At 34.5% G+C, this 14,260-nt stretch overlaps 1 protein-coding gene across 2 annotated transcripts in view; it reads left to right on the top strand.

Moving 5' to 3' along the window:
* Window positions 1–14,260, top strand: part of unc-5 — a 912,443-nt gene that overhangs the window by 866,428 nt on the left and 31,755 nt on the right. For both annotated transcript variants that reach the window (XM_072527515.1, XM_072527514.1), the window contains one exon: window positions 12,173–12,319. In XM_072527515.1, coding sequence (XP_072383616.1) covers window positions 12,173–12,319 — 147 coding nt within the window. The remainder of the gene's footprint in view (window positions 1–12,172; window positions 12,320–14,260) is intronic.

Genomic DNA, 14,260 nt, shown 5'->3' with positions numbered 1-14,260 from the left:
ACCATATATGGGCAGACCAGGATTATCACTTCTTTTTGCAGTGTAATTAAAAAGTTTGTTAAGGTGACGAATAAAACACAGAATTGGTTTATAGAGGAAATTATTTTTTATTAACACAGAAATTATTTGGACTAAAGAGTGATAATAGAAGAAAATGATTACCGGTATAGGGAAAGCTCAATTAACTGGTCTGGACTTAAATTAAGTAGACTCACTGCAAAAGGTGCATGGAACGCTTGGATTATGCGTGAAGTAATCTGAGTATAATTATATGAATAACGTAATTTATTTTTAAATCAGTGCAAATAATGATAGACACTGACCACTATATATCGGAAGATAAAGTCAACAAATTTTTGTTCCATGAAATAAAAAAGACCCTAAAATATATTTACGAAACTAGTAGTGAGTGATGAATACTATCGCTGTCCCATCAAGAATGACTTCTATTTTTATCCATTTTTTTCCTAAATTTGTTTACAGTAATTTTAAAACCCATTAACTTTTTTACTAAACTGATATTTCCATTTTTTCATATTCAACTTCCGATATAGTCTGTCCCGATATTTTTCCTTTCATATTTCAAATAACTTTTCAATAACGTGCAATTGAAATTCACGATTCACACCAGATGAGGACCCCTGACCGAGGTAAACAATATCGAATCTGCATATTTGTGCGAGACCCCTTTGCCTCCATCCACACGTTTGCCGCCATATGCAGGTATTGGGGAAGTGAATTCCGTACAGGGCGGCTTCCGTAATGAAACAAAAATAGAGTAAATGTACAGAAGCGAGGAAGGTAGCACGGTGTGTTGCTAAATTAAAAAGAGGAGGATGTTCGATGATTTTAAAATAATATTTTTCATTGCAGTGAAAAGCACGATTTCATTAATCAACGAAAATTGATAAATAAACACAAAATGTCTATATATCAAAATATATATATATATATATATATATATATATATATATATATATATATATATATATATATATTACTCAGAAAAACAGTGATAGTTGATAGTATATACTATGCAAGTCTTTTTTCCTATCTGTACATCTTAACAGATGTAGTGATTATGAATGTTGTGGTTTTTCCAGTGGTCATATTCCTCTTTTCACGCTGTCGCTCCATCTACCCCTATAGTCCATACTAGTCAAATGTCACTCCTTAGTGTAATAGATTTGCAAGTCATGGTTGTTGCTTATTAATAAAACTGTATCATCTACGTAACCTAGGTTGTTAATAAGGATGTTACTAAGGATTGATTTATTCTAATTAGGTTGTCTATTAGTACCAAGTCAAATATTTTCAGAGCACAGGTTAATTATGAGCGGAGATAAAATACATCCCGTCTGATTTTCCTTTTTATATCAACTATTTTCTTAACCTAATAATCAAGTCTAAATCTGCTAAGCATTTGTTACCAATATAGTTAGCAATAATTCTTATATCCTTTCAATCTATTTTTGCAGCTTTCCGTTATTCTTTTGAGTACCTTTGACAAATGTCTCATTGAAATCTAGGAATAGTATGAAAATATCTTTTTAGAGCTTAAAAACTTTAATGCGTCCTTTGTTCCCAATTCATTTATAAATATAAACTGGCTATCTGTTCCTCCAGTTTTCTATAAATTTTGCCATGGGCTGAATTATTGTTATACATCGTTATGTGTCATAAAAAATATGTATCTAAATTTAGAAAACGTCTACAGCACTGGCCTATTGTTCTATTTAATTTCAAATCTATAAATAATATCAAAATATCAAAAGGTCCACGAATACAAAAAATCCTTTCTGCACCTTTAACACTTTAACATAAATATCATCTTCACTATTATATTCTTCATCCTTGACTAGACTTAGTGTGTTTGTTCGCCTTAGTCTTCTGTAAAATCTAAACAGTCAGTATGATAGATGTTCTTCTTCTTCAGTGCCTTATCCGATCCGGATGTTGACGATCATCAAGGCTGTCATGATTTTGTTGACTGCTCTGCGAAACAGCTCCGCTGAGGTCATCCCAAACCATTGTCGGAGATTTTTCAACCACGAGATACGACGGCGTCCCGGTCCTCTTCTGCCAAATACTTTACCCTGCATAACGAGTTGAAGAATTCGATATTTTTCTTCGTTCCGCATCACGTGGCCGAGGTACTCAAGCTTACGTTGTTTAATTAAATTAAGCACTTCTTTTTCTTTTGTCATGCGCTGTAGGACCTCAACGTTGGTGACATGGTCCACGTAAGATATTTTTAGTATCCTTCTGTATATCCACATCTCGAAGGCTTCGATTCGTTTTTCAGTGGCTTGCGTCAGTGTCCAGGCTTCAACTCCATATAGTAACACTGGAAGAACGTAGCACCTCACTATCCGCATCTTGGTTCCCAAACTGAGATCACTGCAGCACAGCAAGGATCTCAACTTAATAAATATAGACCGTGCCATTTCAATTCTGGATCTAATCTCTTGAGCGTAGTCCCATTGTACGTTGAGGGTAGTTCCGAGGTAAGTGAATCTGTCGACTCTCTGGATCTCTTCGCTACCTGCCATTAGTGCCCCGGGATCTAAATTTGTACGGCTGACAACCATGAATTTAGTTTTCTTAATATTGAGGTTCAGTCCGTATGTTACGCTCACAGTTCGCACTCGGTCTAGTAAGGCCTGCAGATCATTTAGGCTGGTTGCTAGTAACACAGTGTCATCGGCGTAGCGGATATTATTGATGTATTCACCGTTCACTAGGATTCCCATGTCTAGGTTTGTGAGGGCTTCATTAAGCCTCTCCATTAAGCCATCTCCTCAGAGTACATATTGAAAAGAGTCGGCGATAGCACACATCCTTGCCTTACTCCTCGCATGATCTTCACTTGGTCGGTCAGCTGGTCTTCGACCTTGACTTGAGCACGCTGGTTCCAGTATAAATTCATGATGATCCGAATGTCCCTCTCATCCAATCCTACTCTTTGTAGTGCGGTGACCATCTTCTGGTGCTGACAACGGTCAAATGCCAAAAGAAAAATTTTAAGTGCATGACTCATAAGACTGATAGTTCGGAAATCTTCGCACGTTTTCGCAGATCGTTTTTTTGGTAGCGTTACAAATGTTGACAATAGCTATTCCTCTGGGATATTACCTGAATCGTATACGGCGTTGAACAGTTCAGTTAACTCCTTCGTGCTCACTTCACACATCACCTTAATAAGTTCAACGGGTATTTCGTCCGGACCTGTAGCCTTACCATTCTTAGACTGTTTTAAAGCAGCCTTTACCTCGCTTTCTAGAATTGACGGCCCTGTCATGCAATTTATTTCCGGAAGGTTGCTTCGGTCGTCCCAGAAAAGTTCTTCGATATATATTTTCCAGGTAACCAACTTCTCATTCACTGTCGTCGCCAGATTACCGTCTTTATTTATGAGGAGGTGTATGTTTCTCCTCTTGTATTGACCAGTGGCTTCACGAATCCTTCGGTGGATTATTTATATGATCGTGTTTCTCTTGGAGCTCCTCGATTAGTTTACATTTTTCTTGCATCCATGTCTCCTTGGCTCTTCGTATTTCTTTTTTAATTGTCTGGTTGGTTTCTTGGTATTTCTTCGCGTCCCTGTTTTTCATTAATCTTCTTTGTTCTATCATCTGCAGAATGTCATCAGTCATCCATTCTTTATTTTTTACTCTTTTTTTCTTTCCCAGCTGTTCTTTTCCCGCATTCAGCATGACGTCTTTGATATAACTCCATTTTTGTTCTACACTCTGTTCTTGTTGTTGAGCAGTTTCTAGCTTTTGTCTCATTGTATCTCTCACGTTCTGACGAACTACGGGGTCTTTTAGAGTGTCATAATCCAGGTTCTGTTTAGGTTTATTTTTGATAAGTTTCTTTAGTTTGAGTTCTATCTGGCCCACTAATGGGTTGTGGTCCGGTGAGACGTCTGCTCCTGGAAAGGTCTTCGCCGAAGTCAAGCTGTTCTTGAATCTTTTGTTAATGAGAATAAAGTCTATCTGGTTTCTGATGATATTGCTGACTGTATCTGCAGGTAACTTCCACGTATAAAGTCGTCTCGGGGAAAGTTTAAACCACGTGTTAGCAATGGTAAAATCTTCTTCCCGGCAAAATTGTATGAGTCGTATGATAGATGTTATATTTATCTTATTCTGTAATCATTAAATACAATTTACACAACAATAATATAACGCTCACATTATTTTAGGTTTTTTTTCAGTTATTGTTAATAATTTACCAACACTATCTTTTTTAAAGATGTACCTACTTTGTGTCTTGTTTTGTGCATATCTATATTTTATATTTCAAAAGTACTCTGTCCTGTACGTCGTAGAAAAAATATAGAATAAAGTTTGCAGAAATTTTTGTTTCTTAGTTATATAAATTGCTACATTTCCTGAGAACTCATGCTACAAATTTTCATATTCGTGGGAAATTGCATTCCGTATTCATTGTACAATATTCTATTATAAAAACATAAATCGCTTCTATTCTATAATAAATAGTTGATTTTACTTTTCGTTTCAAACACCTAATAAAACCCCACATATATAAATATTGAGTGTGTGATAGTATCTTTACTACGTATAAAATGATCTAAAATGAATACATTCATCGCGGAATCACTCTGTTTCACGTATGGTCATAAAAACCGTTAGCAACCCCTTCTCGATACACCGACACCAGCGACACCATATTTCGAAGCACATTACGTATTCCGCAACGGTGCCGCACATAAAGCGGCTCCTTACCCCTTCCCTGTGGGGGTGCGTGGCCAACGGGATGGTGTTGGTCACGTAATGAACATTTGCGAAAATTTTGCATCCAATTCCTATATCCACATGGATTTAGAGCGAATAAGGCTGCTCCAGGAATTACTCTTGTTAGCGTATATCAAGATAGAGCTTTAACAAAAGACGCTAGTTGATTTCAAGAGTATCTGTTTATGTTAAACTTGGAAAAATTCAGAGTTTAACATTAATAATATTGCACAAAATAAAGAACTGGCGTATCAATAAGAACAATATTGTTCTGAATTTTTAAAAGTGAGTTTGGATGTTGCGAATATGTTGTAATAGATTTGATGAAAACAATACTGAACAGAGACCAGTGGCATAGCAAAGACGTTTATATGCACAAAAATATATATATATATAAGCGGGGATCCTACAGCTTCTGCCGCTTCCCGCATTTCGATCGCCATCTTTTTCTATCTCTCCAGGTGTCTTCATCAATGGCTCTATCTTTCATGGTTTCCATAACACCTTGTATCCAAGACTTGGCTGGTCTTCCTCGTTTCCTTCTATTACTTGGATTGTATTCCATAGCTCTTTTTGGCCATCTGTTGTCGTCCATCCTCTGTACGTGTCCATACCATATTAACTGTCTAGTTTCTATTCTTTCAGAAGTTGTATGTATTCTATCTGTTTTTCTTCTAATTTCAGAATTAGGTATACGTTCTACTCTTGATATAAGGCAAGCTCTTCTTAGGTAGTCCATTTCAACCGTGTCAACTTTTTTCTTTCCTTTTACTGTCATTTGCCAACATTCTGCTCCATATGTAAGAATGGGCTCTACTATTACTTTGTAGATAGTCATTTTAGTTCTCATAGTAGCTTTGTTGGACCAAAGTATCGAATTCAGAATTTGAACACTCTTCCTGCCTTGTTGCACTCTATAGTCTATATCTCGTTCCGTTGTTCCTTTACTGCAGATAATACTTCCCAAATATTTGTATTCGTAGCACCTTTTCATTTGTCTAATTTCCAAATCCGGGTCTTCGTCTTCACTGCCTATTCGCATATATTCTGTTTTAGATATATTCATACTCATCCCCCATTTTTCGTATTCATCTTTGACTTTCTAAGCATATAATCTGCATCTTCTTCACAGCTTGCAATTAGTACTTGATCATCTGCAAAGAACAGCGTTGTCAGATAATGGTTGTTAAGCTTCAACCCCATTCCCGCACATTTTTGTCTCCACTGGTGCAGTGCTTCTTGGATATATATTTTGAATAGGGTGGGGGAAAGACAACATCCTTGTCTCAAGCCTTTCGTTACTGTAAATACCCTTGAGAAAGTATTTCCTGTTTTTACAGTGCTTTGAGGACATTTATAGATGTTCAATATTGCTTTTAGATATGTTTTACTAAGGTCTGTTTTCGTCAAGACCCTAAATAAGAGTTTTAAAGGAACTGTATCATAAGCCTTCTCCAGATCTATAAATACCAGATGCGTAGGGAGGTTTCGAGCTGTTCGTTTTTCAATTACTTGTTGAAGGGTAAATGTGTTGTCCACGCACGATCTTCCTGCTCTGAAGCCGCTTTGTTCTTCAATTTCTTTATACTCCTCTTCTATTCTTCTTTTTAATATACGACCATATAACCTTCCCAGCGAGCTAGTTACGCTAATGCCTCTATAATTTCCGCATTCTTTTCTGTCTCCCTTTTTATAAATGGGGCTAATGTGGGCCAAATTCCAATCGCCTGGAATCGCTTGGCCTTCAATTAAGCATTTATTAAAAATATTCACTATGCTTTCTAAAAGAGCATCCGGTCCATGTTTCACCAACTCGATGGGAATGTCTCCAGGCCCGGGTGCTTTTCCATTTTTCATTTGTTTCAATTCTTTTTTCAGTTCTTCTTTGTTTATCTTATGCACCTCTGAGTTTTCTGTCATTGAGATATGGTCAGGTCTTTCCATAAATTCGTGCCTACTTTCTGTTAATAGCGTTTCGTAATATTTTTCCCACTTTTTATTTTGAATCAGGTTTATATTTCCCTCATCTTTTGTTTCTTTTCTAATACTTTTTATGAATTTCCAAGCTTGTGTCACTTTGGTTCCTCCTAAGCATCGGTCCATCTCTTCGCATTTCTCTTCCCACATTTCGTTTTTTCTTTTAGTGACTTCCTTCTTTGCTTCCCTGTTGAGTCTGCTGTAAATTCTGCGGTCTTCTGAGTCTTTCGTGGATAGCCATGTTTGATAAGCTTTTTTTATGTCTTTAATTAATTTTCCTACTTCTTCGTTCCACCACTCAGGATTTTTTCTTTTGTCAGCTTCTTCGTACCCCAATGCCTCTTTGGCCGCCTGATGAATGCAATTTTTTATATCTTGATATTCTTTTTCGGCTGTTTCTTTTCGAGTTAAGTGAGTTAGTTTTGAGGCTAGTCTAAGTTTGTAGAGGAATTGTACTGATTCTTGTTTGAGGCTATCAATATTATATCTTATCTTTGTGGAAGCTGCTACCTTCTCCTGTTTAATTTTGTTCTTGTTTACTTTCCTGTAGTGTATGGTTATTTTTGCTACCACCATATAGTGGTCAGATCCGCATTCGGCACCACGATACACCCTTACGTCATTTGTTTGGAGCCTTTTGTTTTCTGGTTGGATGAGATAGTCGATTATAGATTTTATCTTTTTCTTTGGTTGTTCCCAGGTAAATTTATGTATATCTTTGTGCTGATAAAATCCATTCATTATTTTAAGCTGTAATGTTTCACAAAGATCAATGAGTCGCTCTCCGTTGTTGTTTATTTTGTCTTCACCATATCTTCCTACCACATTGTCTTGTAATTTTTTGCCTACCCGAGCATTGAAATCTCCTAATAGGCATATTTCTTTGGATCGGTTTACATGGGTCAACACGTCAAGCAATTTGTCATAGAATTCATCCTTAACTTTTGTATCAGAATCGTCACTAGGAGCATATACTCCTATTATAACTATCGTCTCCCCATGTTTCTCAAGATCCATCATAATGATCTGCTCGTCTATCTCTTCCCAACTCTTGATATTGTTTTTGAGTTTTGTATGCACAGCTATAGACATACCTCTTTTTGCTCTTAATGATTTTTCAACTCCACTGTATAAATGAATATAGTCGTTCTTAATTTCATTTCCCTTTCCTTTCTTTTTTGTTTCTGTAAGAACGCATATGTCTATTTGTTGTCGTTCTAATTCTGGTCCATATGCACAAAAATATAGACTAGAAAACTAGAAGTGATATAGTAGGAGCTGAAATCGAAGAAAGATCTGCATACAGTCAGGAAAAAATCTGTTTGTTGCACAATTTAAAAGAACGACTCCAAAGGAAATATTGTAAATTTGTTGTTTGTTTGTTGCTTTTAATTAAAGTTCAAATTATTTGAAAGAATGAGGCTTAGATGGAGAAAACGTTTCTTGAAATTACAATGTGTCATCAACCATCAAAATCATGACAATACCTTGTTTTAATAAGACAGCTATATTCATCTAATTCGTTTAATGGAGGCCGAAAGAAATATGCAAGCACCCTAAAATATATCAGAACCACGCAGTAAGACAATTCCTCTGGAGACCAAGGTACGGAGGCGAACTCGAACCCAAGAAGCATAACTTACCTTCTGGAATAGTACTTATTCCAAGTTACAGATCTTATTTGCTGACTTCCCCTGCCCACATTAATTCATCGATTAGCGCCTCTTCACCTTAAATATCTGCGGCGCGAGCCTTCACGTGACCCTCCCTTAAATTTTCGGGCGGACGTAATTTCGGCCGGAAAAAGAGCAGGTACTAAAAGCCGGTAGGTAAATTCGGCCGGAGGTTTTAAGTTGCTTTCTTATCTCATAGGTATTTTCGGCCGCAAATCAAATAAAATAACATAATGCTTTATATTAAAATATTTCTTTATTTCAATAAAATTATTACATCAACTTATTTCTATAAATTAAGTAAACTATAAATTTTTAAAAAACGTTTTGATGTGATACAGATTTAACGAAATTAATTCTAGAAATATTGTCAGATCGAAGCATATTTACCATGTTTTCGATAAATTTTAGTTTGTTTTTTACTTGTTTGTCTTTAATTTTTGCTGGAATATTTAAATTTTTTATTTTTAAATATGCATCGATCTGACAATCTTTTAATTTTTCTATAAAAATAAATATAGAAGGGTGACTTGAATAAAAACTAGAATTAAAGTGCGAATGGAATGATTCGCAGGCATTTGTGGTGCTTTTAATTGATGGGTTTTCATATGCCCATATATTTGGTGGAAAATGAGATTCTGGCGCTATGTAGTTTTCTAATAAATAGTCTGCGTATTTATCTATAAGTTTATGGTCCGGTTTGTATGACATGAGATCAAATATGAAACAATCTTCAACTTCAGAGGGGTCTAAATAAGTTAGCCCAAAAGTATGAGTAAGCCATTTGCTTTCCTCGCAGTTTTTATCTTTATACATTTGGGTTAACCCTAATGATTGTATTTTCCTATACCACGCCTGGTGCAAGTGGAATCTACAACCATTTAGTTTGGTTTTGGGAAAGACAACTTTTAATGCGTTATGAATTGCGATTTCAAAATCCACAAATACCTCCTTCGGTTCAAAAACAATATTATAAAGTTCAAAAATTTTAGATTTTACCAACAGAAAAAGTCTCATATATGTGTCACTGGTCTTATTGGGCAACAGACAATACAAAAGAGGAACATAATGCCCATTTTCCAGTCCATGGATGGTAAATAACTGATAAAAATATTTTGTACAATAAGAAAATGTGCCATCCATGTAAAAATCTTTCATTTTACATAAACTTATTATATTTGTATGGCAAGAAAAAACAATGATATTATCAGCTGTGCTGTTAATAAACAAAAAATTTTCACCTGTTGTGGTTTTCGGTCCATAACTATCGAGTACAGAATGTACATCGTGAATATCCTTAGGCAGGGCTGGTAAGAGCTTACGGCGGCTGTTGTACAAATTTCTTCTTATTAGACTGACATCTATCGATGACAAATTCTCTGGCAAATGATTTGAAAGAACGCTTTTAATAATTTTTGAAGGTTTCTCCGATATGTCTTCCTCAGCTTTGCGCTTGCATGAAGTCGTCACTATTTTTCTCTCCAACGTAGTTTCATCGGACTCGTGGTTGTGGATTAATTCACTTCTAGTAACTGTGTATTCCGCACCAACAGTGTACAGTTTGGCTAAACATCTTAAATTTTTCTTTATACACCTCCAACGTACTTCACCACTTTTTAATACGTCCTGTTTACAAAACTGAAACTTTTCTACAACTAGTAAGTCACAACCGCGTGAACTCTTAATTACTGAAACAGATGCCATCGTATACAAATAATATATTTTATGCTTTCTATCGACTAGTAGCTTCAAGATAAGTTATAATACTGACTAGCTATAATAATTTTATACCTGTTATTTGTGAATTTTATACATTTAAAGGAATAATCTTAAGTAGGTACAACATAGTTATTAGAATAAAGAGATAAGTAAATTAAAGGTATTAAAGGTAAACATCAACCCCTCGGCCGAAATTACCCCTGTCATAAATGGTACCCCTTGATTTATGCAGGTAGGCCAAGGGATTACCGGCCGAAATTACGCCCGCCGAAATTTTCGAGGTCCGAATGGAAGATTCCGACATCGCTGCAAATGCGGTGCTCTTCGAATATTTATACAGAAAATAAAACTTGCTCCTCCCAAAGACGTCTCCAGCTTGGGTTATCCCTTTAAATTAGATATACGAAGAGAACTGGAGGCTGACTACATACTAATCAACGGGTTCCAATCAATTGCCATCTCCAGTCAGTCATTAAATTTTTAAAATAATATTTTTTTGCATATAATCCAAGTAAATATAATGTATGATCTGGTGTACTTCTGACCTAACATCATGTTTTTTACTATACCCTGTATTTCTTCCTTCTTTCGTAGAAAGAAGAATCTTAACAACCTTTTAGAGTTGTTAATAGATAATTCTTACTCCGAATCGTTACTCAGGAAAACTCTGTTATATTTACCACACAAGATAACCCTCCGCAAAATACAGTTGCTATGAAAGTTAGCTATGAAAGTAACAATATTCCTAAAATTCTTTTATATCACTTTCATTTATTAACGATGTCTTCGAATACTCCCCAAAGGTAAAAATTGCTTATAAAAGCAATTTAGTTATTGAAAGACAAAGTACCAAACTCAGATAAAAGTGATGTTGTATACAAATTTAGTTGGTAAGGCTGTAAAGATTCTTATATAGATGACACCTCCCAAAAAGTTTCCAGCCGTTTGACCCTTCACAAAAGCGACGTTAGGTTGCACCCTGATAGATGTTCTCTAGCCACACATTCTAACCGAATGTAAAAATCCTATCCACGGAGAGTAATTATTCAAAAATATTGTTTGTCGAGATGGCATTTATTTTTCAAGGAAAAGAAATCATTAATAAAAAGATAAATACCAATAATTTGAGAAAGTTCTAAGCATTATTGTAAACTTTAGATAACTACAAATCTTTTAATAAAGACAATTCATCGTCAATAATATAAGTTTCATTATATAAGTCATCATCAGCCTATTATTAACTTTACATTTATCATTCTAAGACGTTCTCATCATCCAACGTTCTTTCGTTTTAAGTTAATAATTATGAATTCAGAACCAAGTGTTTCTGACTGAATGTATTTACAACCTATAATTTTTATAATATGACTACATTTTGATGCATGCATTATTCCGATATTAACTTATGCGGCACAAAATGGACAATCACAAAAAAGAATATGAATATACTTAGAGTCACTCAACACGCGATGGAAAGAGCAATGCTAGGTATATCACTTAAGGACAAGAAAACAAACACATGGATAAGACAGAAAACCAAAGTCACCGATGTGGTGCAAAAATCATTAAAGTTGAAATGGGAATACGCTGGACATATAGCTAGGAGCGATCTAAACAAATGGCACAGATCAATTTTAACCTGGAGACCATACCAACACAAAAGACCCAGAGGCAGACCTCCTATGAGATGGACAGATGATCTGAAAAGGACTGCCGGGAAAAATTGGCTACAAGTAGCGTACAATAAAAAACAATGGAAAGGAAGACTTGAAGAGGCTTATGCTCAGATGTGGACGTGAATGGCTAGACGAAGAAGAAGAAGAAGACTACATTTTCTGTGATGATTTTACAAAATAATTTTATTTAAATGTTTGCCTGTAAAAGTTTTTTAAATATGTGTCTCCTCCTCATTCCTTGAGCCCTTGTCAATGCGTGGTGACACTGTAAAGGCACCATCCCTTTTTGTTTGTATGCAAATATCTGTTATTTAATGACCAAAATATTGCGAATGTCTTTTGGTTTAATATTATGTTTTTGTTTCAGCAAATATGCAAAACACCCAGAACGATATACTCCTTTACATTGGCCTCACAGTGGCGATATTTCTGGTGTGCTTGTTGTCGTTCTTCGTTATCAAGATTTACAGAAAAAAGGGCCAGCATCAGAGTTTATACAACATGGCATCAAATGGTAAGTTAATTGTTTATGTATATAATTACTATTTATTTGTTATATGTTATTGGAAACGAGACACTACGAGGCATAAAATATTCTAAGTGATATATTTTTGGTCAGCCTATGTTTATGAAACATTCTCTTTCTATTATCTACTTAATAATTAAATGTTTTAGTATTTATTAACATTACTTTTGTTTCTATCGCGTAAAGATTTCTCTTATGTAAGCTTCTTTTTCCCTATTTTGTTCCTTTAGTTTTTATTTATCTAGTTTTTGATCTATTTTGAAACTGTAGTTTTTTAATGTTTTAATAGACACCACATGCACCATGATTTTTATATTTTTTTTTCTTTGTGTAAGAATTTATGTCTATGTGTATAATTGTATTAAATATATGTGAGAATTTACTATTATTCAAATGTTTATCTATAGGTACTGGTATTATTTTTTCTGCCGAAATAAGTTGCATGTAAATTTATCAATTAATTTCAGGATTGTGTGTGTATGGAGAATATATAGTGTGCCGTACCTATGAGGATAAGTTAATCTTTTTCTTGCTAGTGCACTGGACTGTGTAGAAGCTCTGGACTGACTGGACAGCTTCTATAAGTGCTTCTCGCACAGCGGTTATACTAATACTGAGTGTGCCAAAATATCTTTACGTCTCTTAAGTATGCTAGATGCAGTGTCTACAGCACAGTATTAGTTTACGTATATAAGACGTACACACACGTTATTTAAAGAATTAAATACAAAATGAAAATAATAAAAAAATACTTAATACAAAAATAAAAAATATGTGTGGAGGGACGAAAAATATTCACTAACAATTCGTTGATTACTCTTTTTGTTTATCTTTGTTCGTGAATCATTGAGATGCTATTGTGCATGGGTGTGTTATTTTTTATAATATTCGACTTTTGGGTGTTTGCAATAGCCTTTTAGGATTTCCTCTCTTGTATCTTTTATAGTAATAAAATGGATATTTTACTAAATGAATTCAATAACTTTCACCAAAAACTAAATTTATTTTTTAAATTGAAAAAAATTGTCAAAATTATTTTCTGAACATGACTTTACATAGAGAAAACAGCACTATAACTACATCATGGTACACCAAAAAGCCTGGTCGTCGAGATATCTAAATTTCAACTCTCATCATCCCTTGTATTAAAAGAAATCTGTAATTATCGGACTCGCCGATAGAACTATCAGATTATTCGATCCTATTAATAGACCTCAGGCCATTAAAAAGGCAAAAACAGCACTAAAACTTAATTCATACCCACACCACCTTATCGACAACACTTTCAAATCGCGACTGCATAAATTTTACAATAACAATAATAACAATGAAACTAACACGGTAAAGAAAAACTATATGTCTCTTCCCTATATAAAAGGATTATCAGAACAAATTGCAAATCTTCTGTCTTAACATAACATTACGGTTGCTCATAAAGAGCACAATTTTTTGAAAAAGAATTTTACAAGACTAAAAACAAAAACCCCTCTATTAAAAAATCGCATGTTTTGTATGAAATTCCCTGCTCGAATTGTGATGGAGTATATATTGGACAAACCAGTCAGTTACTTAACTCAAGAATACTTTCTCACAAATATGACAAAAAAAACTCAACAGCCCTCACAAAACATGAAAACGAATTGAAACATAAATTTGATTTTGACAAAACCAAGATCGTAAAAAGTGAACATAACAGGAAGAAGAGGGAACTCCTAGAGTCTATACAAATCAAAATGAATAATAATGCAAGAAATGATACAAAAGTTATCAAAAATTTAAACAAGATATATTTTAATTTAATTTAAAAACACAAAAAAAAATAATCTCAGAACGCCTATGATGTTAAAATAACTGATTGTTTAAATGATAAACCAACATCGATAAAACAATATATTAAATTTTAAAATACATTTTACATATAGTGTCTTA

This window comes from Diabrotica undecimpunctata, chromosome 3 (genome assembly GCF_040954645.1).
Source record: "Diabrotica undecimpunctata isolate CICGRU chromosome 3, icDiaUnde3, whole genome shotgun sequence".
In the NCBI taxonomy this organism is placed as follows: Eukaryota; Metazoa; Arthropoda; class Insecta; order Coleoptera; family Chrysomelidae; genus Diabrotica; species Diabrotica undecimpunctata.
The sequence above is the reverse complement of the archived record's forward strand: the minus strand, read 5'-3'. Positions and strand labels throughout refer to the sequence as shown.